Source organism: Melanotaenia boesemani, chromosome 5 (genome assembly GCF_017639745.1).
Source record: "Melanotaenia boesemani isolate fMelBoe1 chromosome 5, fMelBoe1.pri, whole genome shotgun sequence".
Lineage (NCBI taxonomy): Eukaryota > Metazoa > Chordata > Actinopteri > Atheriniformes > Melanotaeniidae > Melanotaenia > Melanotaenia boesemani.
The window spans coordinates 30,835,558-30,848,955 of NC_055686.1; the positions used below are offsets into that span (position 1 = coordinate 30,835,558).

The 13,398-nt window shown below is 38.4% G+C and overlaps 1 protein-coding gene across 3 annotated transcripts in view; it reads right to left on the reverse strand.

Moving 5' to 3' along the window:
• Positions 1–13,398, reverse strand: part of LOC121639857 — a 63,860-nt gene that overhangs the window by 39,315 nt on the left and 11,147 nt on the right. For 2 of the 3 annotated variants that reach the window (XM_041985415.1, XM_041985416.1), the window contains exons 2-6: positions 10,398–10,455; positions 10,140–10,235; positions 8,052–8,105; positions 5,444–5,622; positions 5,152–5,297 (exon numbers count right to left, since the gene is read on the reverse strand). In XM_041985415.1, the coding sequence (XP_041841349.1) occupies positions 5,152–5,297; positions 5,444–5,622; positions 8,052–8,105; positions 10,140–10,235; positions 10,398–10,455 (533 nt within the window). Of the gene's footprint in view, positions 1–3,445; positions 3,685–4,575; positions 4,640–5,151; positions 5,298–5,443; positions 5,623–8,051; positions 8,106–10,139; positions 10,236–10,397; positions 10,456–13,398 lie in introns of all 3 variants that reach the window. The other variant, XM_041985414.1, reaches the window with a different exon arrangement.

Here is a 13,398-nt window from a genome sequence, read left to right on the forward strand (position 1 = left end):
GAAGTGAAAGCAGCAGTAGATTGCATTGAGAAAAATATAAGAGACATTTAACTGTCTGGTTCCAGCCATCCAGCTGATACTGATAATGCCTCTTTAATATCAACGAAATGAAAATAAATATTATTTAATAATCTTATAAAGATGATCAACAGGTGTTTGCTCTGGAAAGGCCAGAGTTTACGAGCATTTGATAACACCCTGTAAGTTTTTTTTTTGTTTGTTTGTTTTGTTTGTTTTTTAAATCTATTTCAGGTTTGGGCCTTGGAGCAACCAATAATGTAACACCTGTCAATAATGTTCATTTATCTGTTTTAAATGTAGAACAGGCAATAAATTAATAAGTTACCAATAATGTGATATGTTGTTATGGTATTGGTTGGTTAACTGGCCAAGCATAGGAAAAAAGGCTTTAGAAAACAAAATAAATGCAGATGATAAAGTAATAATGCATTTTTTGTATTTTCGCATTGCTCAGAAATACAAAATTTTTATTTATTTATTTTTTTTTGCAGTTTGCTCATCAAATATATATATATATATATAATAGCATTATTGGCAGGTACTTATTGACAGTTATAAAATTGTTGGTTAATACAGACCCAAAGGAAATAGGGATTCTGGGCCTTTCTGAAACTGATTTCTACTCCTTCCCCCTACACACTCTGTTAGCATGCTCATGTAGATGGTAGGCTGGATGAAGTCCTGAAAGCAACCAGTGACATGTGGTTATAAAACCCAGAACTCAAGAATGACCATTGAGGCCGACCCGTCAAGGTGTCGTAACACCTTCAGTGATTCGTCATGGAGGATGCATCTTTTGAGCTTTCACAACCTGCACCCCCCCTCCCTAGGAGACACCTCCTGAGCTGTCTGTACAAACACCTCTAACTTCTGCGTCTATTTATCAAAGGTAATGTTCACATATTGTTCTATGATCTGATACAGGTTCAGACGTGATTCATCCTGAAAGGGGTTGTTTTTAATTATTTTAGGTGAGCCTGACTGAAACTTTTTCATTCATTTGTGCTGTGTGCCATTTTAATTCCACATCTTCATATTTACTCATCATTAATATGATCCAAAAGTATTGAAACAGACCTTGTGGTTGGTCCATGTACATTTAGGCAGTTCATTTAAAACGAAAAATGGAAATTCGAACAACCATCCATTTTTTCCTTTGTTTTGGTTCCTATTCCAACACGGGAAACCGTACAACAGACCGTTAACCATTTTGTGATTTTGTGCACAGAATGAAAATGGAAAGAAAACGATAACTAGCACTCAGATCCGAAATTGGATTTTTCATTTGAGGCAACAGCTTAGAGAATCCTAGAGATATCAGTTATCAAATGGAGATACATTCTTTATCACAGATCACTGTATTAGATTATATCCTGATGGGTCTCCATCTCAGCAAAAACACCTCAAGACTAAAGCACTGTAGTCCCCTAACGGATATTAACTACAAGTACAGCGGTCACTTGAAGCGGCGCATAACTGCAAAGACTCATGGGAAATGCATATCGGGCAGAAATGTACTTTCATGTGATTGTTACCTTAATAATTTGAGTTATAAGTTTTACTGTCTCAGATGTTTGCACTCACACAGGGATGTTTGAATGTCGTATTACATTTGAACGTGTTGAAGTTGGCATGAGTGTGAATAACAGTCCAGGGATTCACATCCCACGCATCAATGCAGTGTTGTCATCAGTGTTCAAGGTAATGCTATGGTGATATATCTCTGCATTACAAAGTTGAGGTGACTACTGTGCTGTTGCTGTCATAAAATCTAGTAAATATGCAAGGCTGATCATATTATAGCAATCTTTGACTGTTGGATCAATTAAGTGTAGATAACATTAGTCGTGGGGAAAGAAATTAATGAGAAGAAAAGACCTTCTAAAAAATTCGCCCTGTATAACACGAGGTTGGCCAGTGGTTGATGAACAAAGAAATGACACTGCTGTGCAGAACGGTAAGTTTGGGTGAACAGCTGTCAACCTGACACTAAATCCTCTCTATCCATGTTTCCATCCAGCTTAACGTGGAGCAATGGGTGACGTTTGTTACGCTATTTCTTTTAATTAATTAATTAAATTTTTTTTATGTTATGTTATGCTAGTTAATGCTAAAAGATAGAAGGGGTGTTGCTGAGAGTTAATGACTAATTTCATCATCAAATCTTATTTCCACAAGGGAAAGGAATGCTGGCAGCTGTTTTTTTCCCCACATGCAAACAAAGAGAAGTCTGAAAGGAGGAAACAGAGTGGGAGAGGGAGGGTTAAATTTTCAGAAAGGCCCTTCATGTTTTAATATTTGCCTGATTGGACAGATCTGCAGTTTTCTATCAGCTTCAGACAATAAGTAAACATTTCCTTTATCCAAGTCAGAAAACTAGGTGGCATAATGAAGACGTGGACACTTCAGAAGGTACAACCTCTTCTCCAGAAAATGGGACTCTGTTTAAAATGTAAATAAAAACAGAATTTGATTTAAAAATACATCATCAACATATGAGATTTTGAAACTGAGACATTTTACCATTTCATGGAAAATATTAGCTCCTTTTCCTCCATGTACTTTTCAGCACTGACAGAGCACTAATGCAGCCCCATACTATCAGAGATGCAGCTTTTCACCTGTCCACTGATAACAAGCTGGATGCTCCCTCTCCTCTTTAGTCTGCAGGATACGCCATTTTCATCCAGTAGAATGTTAAATTAAATGAACTTTGGTCCAGAGAAGACGGTGCTGGTTCTGGATCGTGTTCACATCTATCTTCTTCTTTGCATGATGGAGCTTTAACCTGCATTTGTGGATTTCAAGGTGAACTGTGTTCAGACAGTTATTTCTGGAAGTCTTCCTGAGTCCATGCAGTGGTTTCCAGTAGAGAATCATGTCCGGTTTTAATGCAGATCACCAGCATCCAGTTTTGACCCTCTGTCTATCTTTCCACCTGAGAGACTCTGCCTGAAATGCTCCTTTTATACCAGTCATGTTACTGACCTGTTGCCAGTTAACCTGATTAGTTGTCAAATGCTCCTCATGTTGTTTTGATTTGTTACTTTTCCAGCCTTTCTTTGCTCCTCTTCCAACTTTTTACATACATGTTGCTGCCATCAGATTCAAAATGAGCTCATATTTTCCATGAAATGATAAAATGTCTCAGCTTCAACATCTGATATGATGTTCAACTTCTACTGGAATTAAAATATGTGTTGATGAGACTTAGAAATAATTTTAATTACACAGTCCCAACTTTTTTTCAAATTTGGTGTTGTACAAATCTTCTAGCTGGAAGCCCTGAAAACTGATCATTTTATTGTCTGAGTTCAAAGCAGCCCATACTTGTGCTTACTATAAAAAAAAATCAGAGACAGGAACCCTCTGGCCTGGAGATAAAGGAGAGGTCAGAGGATTAAGAGTCTCTGTGGTCTGGTACCTGATCCGGCTCTTGGCTGGAAGATTCTGGGAAGTGCAGGAGGTCGAGGACATACAAAGGCTGGAAGTGAGTGGGAATGGTGGGAAGGTGGATGTTGCAGAGAAGTGCTTGGAGGTGGTTGTGTGTGTGTTTGCAGTAAAGATGGTGGACCAGAAGGGTCTACAGGGTCAGGAGGAGGATGAGATGTTGCCAAGATGGTTGGGGAAATGCTGCAGAACCTTTTCCAATCCATCTCTGAGGTCACCGAGTGAACCATGGAAGTTAGAGGCGAGGACAGAGAGATTAAATGTAGGCAGGGATACGAAGAGGTAAAAATAGAGGAAGATGAAGTAACATAGAGCCGGTTGTTCAAAAACATTACATCTAGATAAAGGCAATCTGGATTTAGGAATCCAATTGTTCAGAATGGAGGATCACGTAATCCAGCTTACTTTTATCCCGGTTGCTCAAAGCAGCATTGGATTGGATCATCCTCATCCAGTATCCTGTTTTTCAGGATCACCAAATCCGGATAATCAGCATTTAAAACAATGTGGGCCTCTGGTTATATGAAGAACAACAGGTAGAAGAGCCGGTGTGGGGTCACTTTAAGCAATTTCCACTTGGTGGCAACACACAGCAATCATGAACATCCACTTCTATGTATAATTGTATGACTTCTCATCAGAGCCGCAACAAATTTAAAACTAATCCGTTACAACTACATTGTGGATATTCTGGAAAAGTCTTCACGAAGGTGCAACGTCTCTCTCTGTGACAATGTTAATTATGCAACGAAGCCCCATGTTCAGGAACCGGACCTCCGGCTTTCTGTCAGAAAGGACTGACTGGATGTGTAGTAAGGGATGTAATTGTTAGACATTATTTGTGACAGCTTCTTCCCTGAATATGCGGTGATGAATGACAGAAACATGGATTATATTTGTTTTTGCTGTTGACATCTGCTTCGGGGTTTATTTCATGGAGACGAGTTAATGTTATGTTTTATTGTTGCTGTACTATGCAGACAGGCTTAACCAGAATCCCATCAGATTACGTTTGAACAACCGGCCGAGAAGATGAGGAAACAGCTGAGTGAGGTGGATTTCTGAAATAAACTGAGACTATCAGAGGACTGAAAGTTACCTGAGGAGTCTGATTCATGTTCAGGCCTCCGAGCCAGATCCTGAACTTTACCATTAGAGGAAGCACAGGCTGTTAAAGGAAAGGGAAGAGCAGGCAGAGAGATTAACAGAAAAAGGAAGTGGATTTAGATGAATCAATAAAAGAGAAGCAGAAAGTTGGGGAGGAGCATGCTGGCCTCTGTCCTTCCAGCCAACAGAAGCTAGGCAAACAATGAAATGAGGAGGAATCAAGAGCATCGGGATTTCAATTCTAGTGAAATTATGCACTTACTGCAGAAATATGATGAAACTGAAGGGAACAAAAGAGGTTTTCTGGAAAAATGTTTAAAGTTTTTTACGTGTGTTGGTTGAGATGCTTTTTTTTCCCTTCAGACTGCTTCAGAAAACCATTTTCAGAAGTCATAAAAGTTTATCTTCATTATTATTTGGATTATTTTAATTAAATTCTTTTTAATTTCTCAGCTCGTCTGTTTTTCTTTTGCCTTTTTGCTTATATTTTCCATAGATTTAACTGACACCAGTGGCTTATATTGTTCAGTCTAATCAGCCTATGGTGATTTTTAGATGTGGGATCAGTGTTACCAGTAACATGAAGAGTTTGTCCACTTCCAAAGCTGGCCCTTCTCTCCTCGCCGACCTCATCATCGCTGTCATTGAAATCATCCAAGTTTCCAACATCGCTCTGCTTCATACTCATCAAACTGGCCAAACTCTGCATGTCTTCATCCCTGAGAGAGAAAATACAAAGTCCTCATCAGCCTCTACATGTTGAAGAAGCTCCAGTTCATCTGCAGGAGCCACGGATACGTCCCATCATGCAACATTCCAGTTCAGAGGACAGGCAGCCAACTGGTTTGTTCCAGCCTGGACTTACGTGGCTTTGCCCTCCTTCAGAAAGACACAGGACAGGCTGAATTTCAGCGTAGCTTCAACCACCTTCACAGACAGAGGTTTAAGCTTCAGTGTGACGTCATACTGGGCCTGCGTAGCGCTGGCATACTTCTTCATGTTCACATCAGCTGAAGCCAACACCTTCCTGCGGCCTTTTGTCTCCTGATCCAACCCAGAAAAACGACACATCAATAAATCAGACTTTGTTTAATCTGCAAAACTGAATTTACACAAAGAGCTTCACAAAATGCAAATGTTAAAAAAGGTAAAGATGAAAATCTAAAAAAATCTGAGGAAATAATGAATAAAAGAATAATAGCAGTTGGAAAATCATTAAGTCATAAACTTTATAGAGGATATCTAAAAATAAAATAAAATAAAATTATAAAAAGGATAAATACAAATAAAAAAAATCTCAGAAATTTACACAAGGAAACAATAGAGGCAGATAAATATAAATCATATAAAATGCATATAAATCAGAAAAACACAATGAAATAAAATTAAACAAAAAAAATCAAATAAAATTCAAATGAAAAGATTGTTTAATTAAATAAGCTAAAATAAGGATAAAATATTGAGTTTATACAAAACACATATTCCTTGTTAAGTTAAATAAAATGCTGAAATTAAACAGAACAGCCACCCACAGATGAGCAGATAGAAATTAGTGACCTTCACATAATAACTTGATGTTCAGTTATTTCTCTTCTTTAATAATCCCAGTTGGTGTTGTACTCTACATGGTTGGAAAGCCTGGTTAGTTATTATCGTGGGGGTCGTGCCCCAGAAATATTCTCCTGTTGGTGTCACTCTGGTTCTGGGTCTCTTGGTGGATGATGATAATTGAACATGACTGAACTCTCCCGCAGTAAGAGGGAATAAACATTTTCCACTGTAGGGACCTCAGTAGTGATGAAGATCCATACACAGCCACAACAGCTGGCTCTTCCTCCTCATGCTGGTCACCATTCTGGTCACATTTAGCTGTGGGATGGCATCCCATTTCACAACCAGGAGTTGTTAAAGGTCAACCAGGATGGTTATGTTGGGTTGAGGTCTGGTTCCAATATGTCCGTCTATCAGTCGTGTGTCAGTCATACATACATGAGGATTTTGGTACATTATCAAGGGGCACTAACCACATGTTTAGCTGTGTAGTTCATTCCACAGAAGCACCATCATGACAAGTTGTACCTGGTTGTAAAGGTGACTAATCAGGATTTCCAACCATGTAGATTACAAGATTCTGAGAGATTCTGCTGCTGGTCTATAAAGCTCTGAATGGTTTAGGACCAAAATACATCAGTGACCTCTTGACCCAGTATGAACCTGCCAGAAACCTCAGGCCATCTGGTTCCAGTTTCTTATCAGTTCCCAGAGTCAGAACCAGACATGGAGAAGCTGCATTCAGCTTCTTTGCTCCACATGTCTGGAACAAATTCCCAGAAAGCTTCAGATCAGCTGAAACACTCAGTTTATTTAAATCCAGGTTAAAGACCTTCCTGTTCTCTGCTGCATTTCAGTAATTTTTATTTAGAAGTCAAAATCTACATCTGGTTCTTTTAAGCTGGAATCATGTTTTAATATTTTCTTTCCCCCCACTGGAATTTTATTTCTTGGATTTTATCTATTTTATTTTAGCATCTTTGTTCTGTTTTTATTTCATTAATTGCATTTCTTTTAATCTTTCTTTTTCTTTTTTAATGCACTTGTAATGCTTTCTGCACCTTGCTGAAATGTTTTATGTAAAGCACTTTAAATTGTCTTGTACATGAAATGTGCTATACAAATAAATTTGCCTTGCCTTGCCTTGCCTTACAACACCAGCTAGTGGGAGAAATAGTCCACCAAATACTAATTTCCTTACTTTTTGTGCTAAGTTTATAAACAGGGAGACGATCCAAGCTCAGCATCCAGCAACTGAAGACATTATTCTACAACAGACATAAAACTTTCTCTTCTTTTGAATATTTTCTTTTATATCAAATGTGTCTTTAATTTCTGACTAGATGAAAATGTTGCTGAATGTTCTGTTTATTGAAAGATCAATTAATAAAGACAGTGAGAAAGAATCAAGTGTTTATGTATTTTAAATCTTATCAAAGGATGTACTGTACATGTCTGACTTTCTTTACCTATGTTCTCTTTGGGATCTATGTACCCGCAACCATGTGATGTAGAAACTGAGGCTCCACTACAGAGATTTGAGGGTGAACAACTACCCTTTGTAGTGGTCTGCTGCCACTTGACAGCAATGTCAAGATATACGGAGTAACAACAAATGCAGACTGTGTTTGTGTTTGTAACCTTGTTGCTCTTTGTTTATCTCCTGCTGCAGAAGAGACAGGTCAAAGTGGACTGAGGAACCATTTATCCACTTTTAAAGTCAACAGGATTTAACTAATCTACTGAAAACATCATAGTCCTACAGGGTACCTTCAGAGGTCTGGTAGAGTTCGGGCCTTGGTGGGTTGAAGTTGTTTAGGCAGCACAACAAATGACACACAACATATCAGTCAGTGTTTAGACTCAAAGGTTTCTTCTTAAAGGAACAGTAAGAAAGGAAAACATAAAGGCAACAGACTCACATTTTCAATGACAAACGTCCAGTCCTTGTCTTCAAACTCTTCTGCAGCAGGTTCCTGTTAATGAAAAAAAACCTCTTTTAGGATTTTTCTAATACATGTACGTCATCTACATCTACATGACTGACTCCTTCATCTATTTGCAGCCATTATAACCATTAGTTAAATCCAGTGAGACACTGGGTTTGTCACAAGTAGACATATCTGACAAACTGTAACTAAAATAAGGTGATATATGAAATAATTTCATTCTTCATGCAGGTGCTCTTGATGATTGTCTGTAGGATGTTTTCTGTTTTTTTCTAGGTGTCGCAGCTGTTTAGTTGACCATGTTGAAGTTTTCCAGGTGTGATGGAATTAGTTGATCCTGAGTTTACATCAAGTAAAACCATCAGACTGAAGAATCCCTGAAGGAATACGGTCTTATTTGTCTGATTTATTGCTTTTTTTTCTGCAATTTGCTCAGTGAGCCCTCCAGACCAGAACAGCTTAACCTCTTCTGGACTTCAGCCCCTATACAGAGGGCAGCATGAGATCTATGCAGTCCACAAGATGTTTGCAGATGCCAGGAAGCAGCAATGCTAGCATGTAGCATAGCAAACTGACGGGGAGAAACTCAGGTGAAAGACTACCAGCGCTGGCATCCAAACCAAACACAGTTCAAACCCCAAGCAGTTATATGAGACTGTAAGAAAACCATGACAACAGCTCTGTCCACTTCAGAGCTTCTGCTAATTTCTTCACTTCAAGCAAACCACATAAACAAGGAGTCACATGAAAGCAGAGACTCTGATGGTTACAAAGATGTCAGTCTCATCACTGTGGGAGCTACCAGCCAGAATCAGAAATCATGTCTTACTTTTGCTGGTTTGTGGTGAAAAGTTCGATTCCAGCTCTAAAAACTCTGCTAAGGTGTTCTCCTGTGACTTTGCCTTTGTTTGAAATTAATCATGAAGGTCTTGCTGGTTTCCATGGAGATGAAGAAGGTTTTATAGTGAAGGATTCACTTTTCCTATCATAGACTATCTTGGGCTTCACTTCTTTCTGGATCCTCATGGTGTTTCTAAGGTGAATGTGGGGCTATCCCTGGATCCTCCTGACTCTGACCAGTGATAGAGATGTCAATCATCATCATCGGCCGATGGCTTCTGGAGACATTTACCTGTGTAACACCTGTATTTAAACACCTGAAAACCTGCTCAGGTTCACTGTTTACCTAACTGCAGCACAGTTCCTCACCTCGCCTATACTAATGCTATATTTAATTATATTTTATTATATCTGCACTTACTGCTTTTGCACTTCTGGTTAGATGCTAAACTGCATTTCGTTGCCATGTATCTGTACATGTGTAATGACAATGAAGTTGAATCTAATCTAATCTAATATTAATTTATTCGTTCCTAGGATTACTTTACTCATTACCAGGACTACTTGACTCATTCCATAGTACTATTTTACTCTTTCCTAGATGAACTGGACATTTGTCCTCTGGTTATCACTAAAAGAAATGTGGTTTTCTTTGAGGAGGAGATACTGATTTTACTGTGTTCCAGGTGCATTTACTCTGACACAGTAACACATATGTTGATTCTGACACGTCTGTATCAATCTCTCATGTCTCAGCTTTACTTTAGGACCAAGATTATACAAACAGCCCTTGTAGTTGTGAAGATGTACTTAATTTATTTTGGGGATGTTATTTTAGACAGGAAGCAGAATAAACATAGAAATAGAATAGAAATACTTTATTAATCCCTTTGGAGAGTCCTCAGGGAAATTTGGGACAAACAGGCCTCATCAAGAAGAAATTAATAGTATTTCTGCCTCTCCTTAGAGCAGAGTTGTTTCATTTGTGTTTTTATGATCTCCATTGTGAATTACAAGAAATAAAGTCTTATGTCTGATTTGTTCTGCAGTTTACAAAGCGAGGTCTTCCTAGTAGAACAGTTTAAACACCAGCATGGAGACGCGGCCACGTTATGCATTCACATGAGACAGAATTGTTTAAAAATAGAATATATTGCTCCAGATATACAAGTTAAATAAGTTAACTCCTAACCACAATGACATACAGACTTAACTTCGTACCTTGAAGAGAGTGACGGTAATGTTCAAACTCTCTGGAACCTGCCAAATCACCAAGCCCCTGTAGGGGTTTTGTATCCCTGGCTGCCAGCTGTGGAGCTGACAGAAGAACAGAAACAAAGATTCAGGGTCAGCATTGTCAAATGACCTTCCCATGGACAGTATTTAGTCTCTGCAGTGAACATTTCACAAACAAAACTAAAATGTTAATGCTACGGTTTTAATCAGACTGGAACTTTCACACATTTATCTGTTTATTACCTTTGTGCTGTGATGTCTGTTTCTTCTAATCCACACCACTCTCAGTTTGTCGGGTTGCCTGCAGACACACAGGACGTTTGCAGAGTTCAACTAAACTAGTAAACAGACATCACAATCAATAGCAGCCATTTTCATTACTTCAAACACATCAATGTAACACAAGCAAATAGGATTGAATGGATTTTTCTGTTTCAGCTTCACTATGACTTCATGTTTAAATAAAGTCCTACAGTGAAATCAGATGTCATCAATGTCATCATCATTCAGGTTACACTAAGAAATAACTTCCTCTGATACTTCCTCTCATTCTTAAGACTAAAACCAAAACTATTCTGTGACCCTGAGCTTGTTTTCTACATGTGTGGTGATGAGAATCTCTGATTCATCATCATTTTTTTCTTATTATTACCACTATTTGTCAGTGAAAAGCTGCATACATGCCACCAAAGCCTCAACTGGAAAGTGGAGACTAAAAAATAATGAGGAGTCTATACAGATTCTAGCAGCTCTTTTCAAGAAGTCAGCACCATCTTCAGCATGCTTAATCTGCTGGTGAACAGGAAAGACTGAAATATTTCAGTACAGATCAAGTGTCTTCTCGACCCACGCTAGAAAACACTGCTTCAATTTTCAAGTTGTTCATTTGTCATGTGCAAGATGGCAGTGAAATTCAGTAGTACATGTTTCCGAGCCTGTGCACACACATTTACCACTATCAAAAAACAAAACAACAACATGGTAATAAACTAAAAAGACAATAAATATAAATATAATAAGCCACAATGCAATGATTGTGCTGCTATACAGACTGACACTATGTATATATGAGAGGGTGCAGCTGTGCTGACTGTCAGGACACCCAGACTGACTGCAGATGGTCAGTCAGGGTGGGAGGAAATTTCTTCTTGCTTGAAGAGTAAATGCAGAACTGAAGTCTACAAAATCATTCTTGCTTATGTGCCAGCTTTTTCTCGATGTTTGGACGCTCTGTGCAGAGCTGTGTTGGCATCATCTGTGGACACGTGCTGTGTGTCAAACGTAGCTTGATCTACAAACAGGTCAGAGGCAGACGTCATTAAAAAAAGTTTTAATTTAAAATGCACTTAAATATTTCTGTTTATTACTGAGGCGTCCTTAGACATGAAGTTCAGGCAGAAGAAGAAAGTTCTGTGTTAAATCAATTTAAAGGAGATTTTGTTTCAAATATTTAAGGGTTAGACTAAGAAGTTATAACTCTTCCTTACAAAACTAGCATTTAACAGACGTTTTAACTCTATCCTGTGTTAGATACGATCCTCATTGGCTTTTTTTTTCTCAACAGCATTAGCATCCACTCTTTTCCTGTCCTTATTTTTTCACTTACAGAATTATATTTGCGACCTCTGGACTCCCTGCCATTTTCAAGAGCTGTGATTAGTGGAGCAAACTTGCAGCATTATGCACTTCTGTTCATCGTATGTTTAAGCTGAGGTGTGGCTGCATCATTTATTTTACTTGTATAAACTGAACTGTCTTTTGATCATTTGAAAAATGGAGCTATGAGAAGTGGACAGAGGATGAGTTCCAGGATCTTTGGAGCGTATTTACAGAGGATGACATTGAGTCCGCGACTGGAAATGAAGCAAATGTTGAGCTGGCAGAGCTGAATGTTGGAAGCACACAGAAACACATTCAGGTAAAGTTAAAGAAAATGAAACAAGATTAAAGAAGCTAAAAAACCAGAACAGCTGAAGTGGGTCTAACTGCCAAACCAACAAGTGGTATCTGCCTGATAAATTTTCCAGAACTCAGCTACATGGTGTAAAAGCAAACCAGGAATTCTTTTATTTTGGTAAATAAATCCTGGGTAACAAAAATTCCTGGAAATGTTGGTGTTAAACAGGTGGAAACAGGACAACCCCATCACCACATGCAGTTGTTCAATATGGCTGCTGCACCCCTTTCTGCACGGTGGTTGCTGGTTAGCACTGTGGCCTCACAGAAAGAAAGTCGCTGGTTCGAACCTCAGCTAGGGATGGGTTTAAACAGGAGCCTTTCTTTATGGAGTTTGCATGTTCCCCCCCATGTATGTGTGGGTTCTCTCCAGGTACTCTGGCTTCCTCCCGCAGTCCAAAGACATGCATGCTAGGTTAACTGGTTTCTCTAAATTCTCCCTAGGAGTGAATGTTAGTGTCTGCGGTTTTTCCATGAAGGCGATAAGGGCCACAAAAGGAGAAGGGTAAAAAAAAAATGCAAAAACATTAGCTGAGATTAATGAAGGAACAGAGGGATTAATGAATGAATTTTGTATAAATGCAGCAAACCAAGAAGACCAATCAGAGGTGCTGCTGCTGATGGGCATTAATCAGATGCTTTATTGTCCATCATTTATGCTTTTAAGGGCATGAAATTTATTTGTATAAATAATTCATAGAAAATACCATAATGACTGGTTGGAGGAGTCATTTATAATTTTTATCTGAATAAATTGAACACAGATCAATATGGGCATTCTTACTCTTTGACCAATGGTTTGGAAAAAGAAAACCTCTACTTTGTACTGTCTTCAGTCATGTCACACAAACCCGCCACAACTTCCGTCCTTTTACAACCAGAAACATTTACAGCTTTCTTTAAATTGATCTCAGAACAGTTGGTCCACGTATAACTTCAATGTTGTAATGAATCAATATAAAATACTTCAAAATTAAAGACTAATATACTTTTACTACCTTCCTAGATTAATCCTTTTTTTAATTGTAAGACTTGAAGAAGCCTAAAAGGTTGCAGGTAAAACATATAATCAAACAGTCCCAGTAAATGGTTGGTTGTCAGGGTAACCAGCTATTACATCCTGCACACAGACAGTTCAAATAGCTGTTAGCTACCATTTATACAGCTAAATATAGCTCGTAGTCCTGAGATGGAACAGGTGGTGTTTAAACAACTACCACCATTTCATTTGTTTTCTTTCCTCATAAATAAATTACACCAAGGAGACAAATCAAGCTTTTGAACTGAA